Raw genomic sequence first — 12,900 nt, forward strand, 5'->3', positions numbered from 1 at the left:
GGTCCATTTAAAGCAGACCAAATGTGTCAGTTTTGAATACACACTTAGTGAAAACACACAGAGTTGTAATTTTTATCCTTTATTGGGGTCTTTGATTGACTTCCTTTCATTTCTGTAGCCTAACTCTAAACGCCAGTCCATATCTAACTCTAAACCTAACCATAAACTCAACTCACATCTTGGCCCTAAACCTAGACCCCAACCCAAAAGTGGAGATCCATCATGAGGACTGGTCTTGATAGGGTAGGGGTCCTAAAGGTAACAAATACAAGTACACACACACTCATAGTACCTGTGCAACCGTTGGGTCTATGAGTTGGATGGTTCTGACCGAGTCCTGATGTTTTGTAAGTTTCAACTTCTGCTGTTCCTGAAACACAACAAACCACAGTCAACCTTCCTGACAGGATGTTTCACCATGTGACCAAAACCCCAACTAACTCCCAGCCTGCACTGGTCTGTTCAGGCCGGATTCAGTACCGTGCAGTAAATCTTCAGCTCTGATCCCACCACAGCAGGAGGACCATTGAAGTTCTCGTACAAACATTCCCAGTCGGTGATAAAGTGACCCACAAAATCCATCTCCTTCACACAAAACACCCTCCTGCACGACAAAACACACTGTGAGCAACGGGCAGAAGTCAAAACGCTGTGACGCTGTGGGTTTGCAGGTCGGACCTGTTGGTGACGATGATGTTGGTCTTTTTGTGACCAGGATGTGGACAGAAGCTTCTGAACACTTCACCCTCCAGTGGTTTGATTCCTGAGCGCTGCAAACACACAAAAACACATTTTACCTTCTTCACACTGTTCATACAGCTTGTTCAGATCTATTTTATTTTAACAGATAAATAATTTGTTTCCATCACTCACCACTGTGACACCTGCTGGATGATGGTCCCAAACACTGACCCCACAACCCCACAGCTTAAACCCACAAACTGAACATCTAGGGATCAACCAAAGTGACCAGAACTGACCACAGATCAGCCACTCCAACACTCAAAAATATGATTTTGTCTCTGGTCAGTGAACACATCATAGCTAACAACAGTGCCTCTTGATGTCGAGGACTTTGCTGAGTGAGACGGGCTTGAAGGAAGCTGTAGAAGTGCTCTCCTCTGGTCTGTAGCCAATGCAATGTGTAACGTATCACATTAAACCGACAATTAACCTCTTGAGCCCCATGTCCRCGGTACCGTTGGGCTAAACAGCTTTTTCTGTTTTCTATTTCTTTTAACTTCTTTTAACTTAAGATCTGTAAGTTGAACCTGGACMTGTTTGGTATCAAAAGAAACCTAAGAATCTTGGCTAAAAGCTATTTTTACGTCCATCAGAAAGTAAACAAACTGTACAAAATGGCATCATTGCAAATCTGTAAATACATTCAAGCAAATCTGTAAAGGAAAGATTTTTGACGTCATTCAGTCAAAGTAGATTTTTTACTTGATTTAGAGTGAATATGATCCAACTGAAGTCAAATATAATTTCTCATTATTTTATTTGATATATATGGTGACAAATAAATGTTTGGATAATTTTTCAAAAATAACAAACATTCAATAACAAGTCTTTTCAGTCAGTTAGGAAAAAATAAATAACTTTTGGAAGTAAAAACTTCAGATTTCTTAACATTTATTAATGTTACCATCATGGTCTGTCCTGTGCAGAATGACAAAACACTAAATTATTTCTTTACTAAAACCTCTGTAACTTTGCTCCAGTTCATTTTAGCAGCATGAATCTTTGTACAGGTGATGTTTACAAGTGGATTTATGGTTTCCAAGAGTTTTTAGCCTGATTCATTATGGTTTTAAATGGGTTATATACTGTTTAATGAAAACATTATTCAGACAGGAGGGAAAAAAATTAAAATATGTTCCATCCTCAATATCTCTAAAACCAACAGCAAATGTTTTAATATGTACACTTCTGATAAAATCTCCCAAGTGTTMCTTTATTTTGATACCAAGATTATTTAAGTAGAGTTTGTAAATGCTGAGATACACTCAGTTACATTTCAGCATGGTGTTTTAAGAAAAGAAGCAACTCCAAGAAAACCCCTTGGGGCTTAAGAGGTGAAGTCTCAAAGTGAGATACAGGCGGCTGTAGTGCACTGGCTGAAAAAAATGCAGTTTTTGGATTTTTGCATGATGAATCAAAACCTTATCTATTGGTTCCTTGAAGTAAGAGCAATACCAACAACTGCTGAGTTAGGCTAGCTGTCTGCATGCTATGCAGCTAGAATTAGCTTAAATAACTTATTAGTAGTTTTAGTGTGTCTGTGTGATTCTGCATTATTTTAAACGGTAGAAGCTAAATATATAAATAAATTATATATATAAAAGATGCTTAATTCTCGGCAGAATTTACATTACCGAAACTAAATGTTCATTTCAAAATAAAATTAGTGTTGTGTAAAAGTTTGTTTAATGCAATAAAATTCCCTTTTGATAAAACATACTAATTCATCAAATGTACGGCCATTTTAGCTTTGCTTGTGGTTTTCGTTCCTTTAAAAGTTTGCTTCTTGGGTTTTATTAAAGTCTAAGCTCTTATTTTGAAAGCTATTAAACTTTTTTTTGTCTCTGGCTTGATGCAATTTATGTTTTTCTTGGAAATGGTGAATATATGAATGTTTGTTTGCTTCTACACGTTAAAAAGGGTGTACAACACATACACCACTTTCTACACTACTGTTATTGTTGTTAATYTACCTGCGCAGAGAAACTACTGACTGCAGCCGCATGTAATCGTATCCACAATTTCCCACTGATGACAGGGTTTTCAAAAACGATTGAAAAAGCTTAKGTTTCAGAGAAAACACCTGCTGTTGTGTACATGAATGTCCAACACGCAGCAGAAGACCTATGGATTAATTTAAAAATACAGTTCTGTAAAAAGGTCCTAAAATAAAACTTTTTATATTTCGCTAAACTGGTTCAACAAGTGGAGGTATAAAAACTCCAAGTGTCGAGTCCTGACAGTACCCCCTCCTCATAGTTCYTCCTACATAAACCCTCAGATCATTTTAGCAAAAAGACACGTTTCATTAAAAACAAAAATAAAGTTTTATTAAACTTTGGACACAAAAGCTGCTGACGTCTCACACACAGATGACAGACAGTCAGGTCAAAGGTCATGCTGACAGAGYAGCAACATATTTGGTCTCATGTTATACAGTATGAAGCATTTCCTCACACAGACAACGACGTTAATACGTTTGTAAGAGTTTAAGTAAGATTAGTAGGATTTTACAAAAATATTTCTAAAATCTACATCCAACATTTGCTCTTCTGCCTTCTCCTCTCATAAATTAAATAAATAATAATATAAATAATAAAAGGCATAAATGTGTTGAGAGAGTACAAAACGTTTCGAGGTACGAGTGGAGACATTTGGCATGCAAAAAAACCTGACGCGAGTCCAACAATCTGACTGAAAGGAGTAAATACGAGCAAATGTGCCGAGCCATGAGGAGGATTACAGAATGAAAGAGTTCAGAGCYTCAAAGTGTTTCACCAGAGCAGGGAGAGTCCTCCTCAGGCTGCATGAGACAAACACAAGAGGAGCAAGAGGAAAAACAAGAAGAAGAGCAGAAGATTAAAAAGGGTTCAAGCAGAAAGGACTAAAGGATAGTGGAGCTGGAGCAGGACTGAGGACCACGGGTTTGGATTCTTTTAGCAGAGTTTTAAACGTACACTGCTCTATGATGTGAGGTGTGGACGAGTACTGTAAAGACTGGACGCTTGAATCAAGCACAGAAAACTGATTAAGATCTCAGCTGAATGTTTATTTTCAGATCTAAAGACATTCATTCACGAATGTTGCAGCCCACAGAAAACCGCTCTGAAGAAAACCCTGCAGACTTTGTAAGTAAATCATTCAAGTTATAAAACAATTAAAACTGTTATTAAAAGCTAAACATATTTGTCTRGTTGAACCAGAAACCTGGGGGGAAACAATCTGTTGCTACAGAAATGGTAAAAAGACAAATGAGTCAAACCTGGAACAGGTCCAGACCCTGAGACTCGGTCAGGTCAAACGGGCGGATGATCCCGTCCTCCTTGATCAGACGGACCGGCCGGAGTTTGGTCACTTCCTCCGTCGACTCTGCRGCTCTGACGTCACAAACACACAAACACACACATCTGTTAGGACCTGCAGCCCGCTTCAACCCGAGTCCGGCTAAATGGTTCTGATTCTGCTGGGTCGGGTCCGACTCAGGTCGGGTTTTAATGCACATCATGCTGCAGGCAGCTGTGGTCAGGTCCAGGTCTCACCTGTGGGGGCCTCTACAGTGACAGCATGAAACAACAACTTTCAGTAAGTCACAGATTATAATATCAGCTGACAGACGGACCCTCACTTTAGGGAGTTGGGGGGGCGGGGCTTGTTGGGGYACGTTTCATGGATAAAGGGAGGATGTTGAGGTGAGAATCAGACGTGTTTGAACTGGTTTTACAGGTGTTGGTATGATGTAACGGTACGCCTCAGGAGCAGCGTCATGGTTTCAGACTCTGTTAGTGGGAGGCAGGGCTTCAGTCTCCTGTGCTTCAGTCTGAACCAGCCTGTGTTTGATCTAAAGTGCTTCAGATGATATAAAACAAGGGTCTGTCGAAGGGAGCAGTGTGTATTTCAGTGAACAATCATGTGAAAAAAATTGGACCCTCTATTAAACTCTTCTTTTATCAAGAAATGTTCACATATTGATGTTGAATCWTGTTTTTGAGATGTCTGGAAAAACAAAGTGATTTGATTGCAGTTAAACAAAAAAAAAAACAGTGAGAAAATTTAGTGTTCGTTAACTGAAATCGAGACGAAACCWCATAAATGTTGAATAGATTAAAATGTGAAGAGAAGAGGACCATAAAACACCAGGGACTGGAGTGAGCAGTGGTTTAATGTTCTCTGCGAAAACAAAAAGCTAGCCCTGAAAAAACCCTGGAAGTTCCGGCGTATAAACAKATGCTCTTCTGTGCCTGGTACGCCCACTACTGGCCTACGGCTGAATCGCAGACGCTCAGACAAAAAACCTGCACTTATGTTTGATTAACGTTTTTTTATGTGTTGTGATGGTGTTTCGGGCATGTATCTAAACTATTTTAATCAAGACATAACAATAGTCAAACAATGGATTATAAAAGTCAATACTTACAAAGGAAAACTATGAAAATGGTGTAGTGCTTTTAAAATCAGTATCAAACATGACTAATAAATTTCTTCAGAACGTCACCTTGTTTATTGAATGAAGCACCCTGATAGTGATAGACACTTCTTGTAGTGTCTACCAGTCTCTGACATTCATCTACTTTCCATGTAGAAATGGTTCAGCAGTCACACGTTTAAGGGGTTTCTCTCRAGAAGATCTCAGTGACACGCCGTCCTGGACTCTCAATTTATTTGTTTCCAGTTGGTCCTTTGTAACCTGGTGAAAACCAGCCCCTGTTCTTTGRTTRGTACAGAGGGTCTGGACTCTTCAAGTAGGGGTCTCTGCAGAACGTATTGTCCTGTGGGCGGAGACGGCCCAAATCSTCATTGGCCGAGGTCTTACTGTGGGCGGAGAAGTCCCTGCTCGTGATTGGCAAAGGTGTTGATGTGGGTGGAGATGGCCCAAAAGATGTGATTGGTTGGATTGATGGTGGGGTATGAGGCTGGAGGCAGGCAGCGGGGGAGTAGCTCGGTCAAGTCAGGCAGGAAGTAACATTGTTTTTATTAATTTTAGTCATAACTTGAGAAAGGAAAGTGCTAGTTGCACGAAATTTGAACGTCTTACATGTGAAAGGATGGGTAACAATATGGCTCGGTCAAAACATCCCTAACCAGCCTGTAAAAATATTGATTTTTAGCWATCTTTTTACAGGCTGGTTAGGGATGTTTTAACCAATCCATATTGTTACACATGACACATAAATTAATCTTAAAAAAATGTTGCTTCCTGCCRGACTCAATCAAACTACTCCCCGCTGCCTCCAACCTCCTCAAATCCCACTATCAACCCGACCAATCACGTCTCTTGGGTCATCTCCYCCCACATCGAAACCTCCGCCAATCACGAGTAGGGACGTCTCCGCCCACAGGACAAAACCTACTGCAGAGACTCCTTACTCAGACTCTTGGCTGCTGAGAAATTATTTCTTGCAGGAGACGTGGCCTCTGTTGAAGTTTAAAACGATTGGATCTGATTTACCCAATGGCTAACCATTGGCCGTAACGTATGTAGTACTGAGCTGAATGAGACGCTGTACATGAGTGCTGTAGGCTGTGAAAGACAAATTCAYATATTRAGCTGTATAGTGCACCTTTTTAAAAAGGTAGATAAATGTCCAAACGTGTTAAAAACACAAACATTTTTCAGAGTATCCTACTGTAATCTTTTCACATGACTGTACTTGTGCCAAATGTTTGTACCCAACCGTTACCCCGTTACACCCCTAGTTTAGGAGTACTACAATACACTGCACCATTAGTTATATTTGAACAAACGTTTAATTGTAGTTGTACATTTACTCCTCACTTCACCTACTGCAGCTCAGTCCCCAACCTATTTGTGCATCATGACTGGCTTCATACAGGGTTATTTTTTCATGCACTAGTGAAGAAAATCAAAAGTTTGACTTGTTTTTTTTTTATTCTTGCATTATCTTGGAGGTTTGGGAAAAATATTTGTGACTGAGTCAAGACGTGGGAATGGAAGTGGCCCAGTCCTGGGACCAGTAGTTGGGGACTCATGATTTACTGGACATTAAATATTTTGTTTATATGAATATACAAACAGCAACAGTATTAGCATACAGTCATTTTGTTTTTATGGCACAGTATGAGGGCCAAAATTAAGACTATTGTGCAACCAGTGGTTGCTACATCCTTGTAGCAGGAGGTCATATCTACTCCTAAACCAGCTGTTGATCTGATTAATGATAGGCCGGTACCGCTAACTGAGAGGCCGGCGCTGGCAAATGAGAAGGAGACTATTCTTTATTCAAAAACATTTGTGTCTAATAAAGTAGGTGAGCAGCCTAGGCATGCTAGTCACTAGCCTCTTCAATGCTAACACCAGCTTATCCATGCTAGTTGCTAACCTTTCCAATGCTAATGCCAGATTATCCATGCTAGCTTCTAGCACCTTCGATGRTAATGCCAGCTTATCCATACTAGCCTCACCGATGCTAACGCCAGCTTACCATGCTAGCCGCTAGCCTCTCCAATATTAATGTCAGCTTATCCGTGCTAGATGCTAGCCTCTTCAATGCTAACACCAGTTTATCCTTGCTAGTTGTTAACCTTTATAATGCTAAAGCCAGATTATCCATGCAAGTTTCTAGCGTCTTCAATGCTAACGCCAGCTTATCCATACTAGTCGCTAGCCTCATCGATGCTAATGCCAGCTTATCATGCTAGTCGCTAGCCTCTCCAATACTAATGTCAGCTTAACCATGCTAGTTGCTAGCCTCTTCAATGCCAACATCAGCCTATCCATGCTAGTCGTTAGCCTCACCGATGCTAATGCTAGCTTATCCATGCTAGTTGCTAGCCTCTTCATTGCTAATGTCAGCTTATCCATGCTAGTTGCTAGCCTCTCTGATGCTAACACAAATAAATAGTCTCTGTCTCATCTGCCAGCACTGGCATATCATTAATCAGATCAATAGCTGGTTTAGGAACAGATATAGCTTCCTGCTACAAGGATGTAGCAACCATTGATTTTCCAATAGTCTTAATCTTGGCCCTCATATTGCACCATAGTTTTTCTCATACTGCAGTTTAAAGCAAACCAGTATGTTAGTTTGTTTTTGTAAAGCTCATCAGTGTTAATCAGAACCAGAACCATGTGACCATTCAGTCAGCCAATCCCTGAGGAAAGAAGAGCCAACCTTTGGGTTTTTATGGATTCACAATGAGACACAAGACGACATCAGATTTAACTGAGCTGCACACAGAGTCCCAGTAGAACCGGTCCAGAAGTCCAAGGTCAGTGTATGTTAGGGTGTTGGTTTGAGTGACAGATTTTGGTTCTTCATTCCACCATGATGTTCCCAGAGGAGAAATGTCTGGACTGAGATATTTATCTGTCCTACTAATCTGGATAACTCCTGCAAAATTGGTCTGAATCCTATTTTTAGAGCGTTCTAATGAGAAGTTCTGGACCTCGTTTGAAAGAGGAAACATCAAGCTGCATTTGGATATCAGCTTGTGTTGAAAATACTGGCCAGTGTGCAGAGAAGTAGAAAAAATTTAAAGYTTTTTGGTCAAAATTATCATTAGCTGTTGGTACAACCCGTAAAATACTTCAGAATATATTTTAAGCTTTGCCTTCTAGTAACCCATAGATAGGTTTTTATTTGTCACATGTTGCTAAATTCCAATACTGGACCTGGGGTCTGTGTGGAGTTTGTATGTTCTCCTCGTGCTGCGTGGGTTTTCCCCAGGTACTCCGGTTTCCCACGCAACACAAAAACACGTACAATAGTTTGCTTTTGGGTCCAGGTTGCCTTGCAGGAGATCTGCAATCTCAATGAGATTTGCCTGGTTAAATAACGGCAAATAAAAAAGACTTCTTCCACTGTTCCTCTGAATACTGYTGTTCCTCAGGGTTCTTTCCTTGGACCTGTGCTGTTTTCACTATATTTGTTGCCACTAAMTTCAGTTATACCTAAACACAATCTCCAGTTTCATTTTTATGCAGATGATTTACTAGTCTATTTGTCAATTGTCTCCAATAACATAAATCRTTTGGACTGTATTTTGATTGGTCTTGAGGATATTAGAGAGTGGCACATTAGAGAGTGGCACCTGAATTAAGACAAAACAGAGTGTATTTTGTTTGGAGCTAAAATATGACCAATTTTTATTCAAGAACTTGGTACTTTGGCTCCTTACTGTAGACCTGTGGTGAAGAATTTGGGTGTGACGTTTGATGATTGTCTAAATCTGACAAACCCACTGAATGTGTTGTTAGAAGCAGCTTTTATCAACTCTGACTTCTGGCTAAGGTTAAACCCTTCCTGAGTCAAAAGGACCTTGAAAAGGCAATGCATGCTTTTAAGATAAGATAAGATAAGATAAGATAAGATAAGATAAGATAAGATAAGATAAGATAAGATAAGATAAGATAAGATAAGATAAGATAAGATAAGATAAGACTTTAATGATCCCACAGTGGGGAAATTTATCAGTTTTTTATTAGTATTTTATCAGTTCTCTCAATGATTACTGTAATGCAGTTTATGTTGGAATAAGTCTGTGTTCTCTAAATTGACTCCAATTGGTCCAGAATGCTGCTGCTCGACTTTTGACCAACTCTAGGAGCCTCAGACTCTGATTCTTTAACCGCTGTTTTCAGAGTGATCCAGGAAACAGAACTTAATACAGTATCTAAGATTCCTTCATCATTGAGGAACACAGTGGTCCAGAAGGATCATCAGCTTGTATGACTGAGGTTAGTTTGTACAACAGAACCAGAGGTCTCTGAGTGCAGGACTGTAGACTTGGATCTGATTCAGGCGGTCATGTGGATCTAAGTAAAGTGTCTGAGGGAACCACAGTGATTGGGTCAGGTTGTGTATTCTTTTAGCGATTCTGGACCGGTTGAACCATCTCCATGTTGCAGGTGACTCTCCTCAGGGTATGGGTTAATCGACTTCCAGCAAAGCTTTACTGATGGGAGGGCGTCACAGGAAGGTTTCAACTGATGGACAACYTGGCGAGCATGAATCAAACTGAAGATGAATGAAATCAGATTTTGACACGATGCTGTGACTCACAGTGCGTCTGCAGCAACAGTCAACATGCAAACATCAAACCGCTGCATGGTAAAGCTCAGCTCCGTCCTCAGTCTTTTCATCCACTGGGACTGAGCCAGCAGCAGAAACCTGCAGCAGCAGCAGCAGCAGTGGGAGCTCAGCTTTAGCAGGCTTCATGTAAAATACTCACACCAAAAAGCAAGAAACACAAAGAACAAAAGTCCCGGCAACACCAACAGACAGAAAAAAAAGCAGAAAATGTGAAAATTAGTAAAAACACAGAGGACAAAAACACTGTTGAAAGCACACAGAAACCACAGGAAGTTCTTTAGTCTGACAAGAACCAGAGATTAAATCAGAGTGAAGACGTCACAAAGAAACTACCAACAATATAAACACAGACAAACTGAAGGTTCAAGTAAATACCTCTGGATTCCCTGGAAGGTGCTGCTGGCCATGTCCACAATACCACCCGTGGGTCGGGCAACAACACCCACAAGACCCTTACCAATCCCCTTAAAGAACCCTGCTGCCCCCTCCTTCTTAGCTCCTGCAGACAGAAAGACAAACCAGCTCTAGTTTGGTTCAAATCAACATCTGGACAGAACATCCTGTCAGACAWTGAACAGCTCTAAAATGGTTTGAGTCTTATTAACTGATAGATTTCAGTTTGTTAATGTTAATGAATCTTCCTCTTACATCAGTTAGTCATGGAGTTCCTCAGGGTTCAGTGCTTGGACCAATTCTCTTCACTTTATATATGCTTCAATTCGGTAAAGTTATTAAACAGCATGGGATAAATTTCCATTGTTATGCTGATGATACTCAGTTGTATTTATCCATGAAACCTGATGAATCCAACCAATTACTTAATCTTGTCTCAAAGACATAAAAACACGGATGACCATGGATGAGAGGTTATGGTTTTTGGACCTGAACATCTTAGGAATAAATTTTGCAGCCTTCACTGGATGGCATTAATCTGGCCTCCAGTTCTAATGTAAAGAARCTTGGTGTTATTTATCTGGGTCCAAGGAGTTTAAATCAAATAATTTAAGAGATCTGAAGCTTTGTGAGATTGGAAATAAAGAATTTTAGAAACCCTGAACAGAGAATCCAGGAGTTCTGAATTGGAAGACCTGAAGGATCTGAATAAAGAGAGTTTAAGGGTCTGAACTGGACATATTCTGAYTCTTTTAAAATCTACTTTTTAGCAGTTGGACTTTTATTTGTGACTGATAAAAAGGCTGAAGCTACTGAAGTAAGGAGTTTTGGTTTTAAATAAAATGCAGCTCATTGATCATATTTCACTAATGTTGCTCGATGATTGTTGTGTGAATGTTTATTAAGCATTCACATTTTTGGCATCATTTTTCTTCCGTACATTTTTTAGCACYTATCTCATCCTGCAATTTTTGTGCTATTTCAACAATTTAAATACATTATCAAAACATTCTGGCTAAAACTCGGGTATTAAGTAACTTTAATTTTTTCTGCGATTTTCTTTTCTTCGTTGAAAATGGAGCCATTTAAACATCCTAAATATTTTCACAATCTTTACTGTACTTTTTACCTTTTGTTCTGTTTTATTCCCTTTAACTTTTTTGTGCTAATTTCAGTTTTATTTAGCTGATTTTTGCTTATTACTTCCATTTTAGCTATCACTCTGACATTTTATGCCATTCTTCTTTTGATTAAAACTTTTTGGTCTTCATTGAGCCGCTTTCTGCTAATTTCAGCAGTTTTTAGCTAATTTTAGCTAATTAGATTTTTTCAGCTAAATTCACATTTGTGTGATAATTTCATTAAAATTTTTCTTCTGTTTCATTGAGCTAATTTCAGACACTTTTTAAAGCCCTGTTTAGGCTAGGTTTCAGATTAAATTTGTTTTTAGCCATTTCATAACAAATTCTTCTATTCTAAACTTCTATTCCTGTTTTTTGCGGATATGAATATTTTCACTCTGGTTTTCCTGTTTGTTAATCTTAAATTTCGTAATCTACTTTTAGTTTCTTTTTGCTACTTTCAGATTTTTTGACTCTTTTTTTTGTTATTGATATAAATGTTTTTTCACTTTTGTTGTCCTACTTTCAGCAAAAGTCAGCTGTTTAAATTTAACTCGCAGTTTTGCACACTGCATTCACAGGAAACACAATTTCTCTAGCTGAATTATTTTTTTAATRTTAGCATACTGTGATATTTTATTCTCTCTCTTTGATTACCACACAGCACCATTTGAGTCCAGCAGGAGCACAGGTGTGACTCACCTTCCACAGGTTTGGTGACGATGCCTGTAACTCCACCAACGACGCCCTGCAGAGACAGGTTGTCACTGAGCTGCACCACAACACATCACTGAACAACAATCTGACCAAGTCTCTCCAAACCTTCAGCAGTCCTTTCCCTCCTTTAGCCAGACTGCCCTTGAAGTCTTTAGGTGCTCGGTTCATCTCCTCCCGCCGCTCCTGCTGGTACTGCTTATCCATGGTTATGGCTGCCAGGCCTTTCCCCACAGAACCTGTGATCTTGGAGACCATACCTGCGGCCCCACCTGCAGGGAGAACGCACCAGCTGGGACCTCGGACCACACAGCTGCAGTCACAAGTTTCCTTCCACTTATCATGAGCATGAAAGGCCAGTTAATTTACAGTTTACATCAGCATGGACTGAGAGGGTGCGCTGCAGACCAAGAAGGAAGCTCCGCCTCCAAAACCTACAGCTGTCCACATGGACAAGACATAATTTTATTCTGTATGGATTAGAGACCATCCACACTGAATTTAATCTTGTTTTTAAAAACAAAATATATATTTTTTACAATCATCCAAACACCTGGAAAAAGAACGGTTCAAATAAAACGTAAAAAAGACAAAAATAAATTGGACATTTATTCATGAGTGGAAGAAAACGTCTGACAGCAGCTGCACGTCTGAGAGACTGACTCTGTTCCTTACCCACAGTGTGACCCAACAGGCTCCGAACACCGATTACAAATCCTTCAGCGAACTCCTCCGGTCCCTGAACAGCTCCCTGACGAGCAAAAACACCTTCACTTCAGCTACGGAGTAATGATTCACTTCAGCTACAGAGTAATGATTCACTTCAGCTACAGAGTAATGATTCACTTCAGCTACAGAGTAATGATTCACTTCAGCTT

General features: G+C 39.8%; 1 protein-coding gene across 1 annotated transcript; it reads right to left on the bottom strand.

The window, feature by feature from the left end:
* Positions 1 to 292: 292 nt before the first annotated feature.
* LOC106536720 (vacuolar protein sorting-associated protein 13C) lies at positions 293 to 12,773 on the bottom strand (the record flags this gene model as incomplete). The annotated part of the gene is given in 8 exon segments (XM_014034036.1): positions 293 to 370; positions 481 to 604; positions 679 to 770; positions 4,007 to 4,121; positions 10,170 to 10,293; positions 12,011 to 12,056; positions 12,131 to 12,294; positions 12,698 to 12,773. Coding segments are annotated over 8 exon segments (819 nt in total), but the record flags the coding sequence as incomplete, so codon positions are not given.
* Between the last annotated feature and the right edge of the window lie 127 nt (positions 12,774 to 12,900).

This window comes from Austrofundulus limnaeus, unplaced genomic scaffold (assembly GCF_001266775.1).
Source record: "Austrofundulus limnaeus strain Quisiro unplaced genomic scaffold, Austrofundulus_limnaeus-1.0 Scaffold1947, whole genome shotgun sequence".
Lineage (NCBI taxonomy): Eukaryota > Metazoa > Chordata > Actinopteri > Cyprinodontiformes > Rivulidae > Austrofundulus > Austrofundulus limnaeus.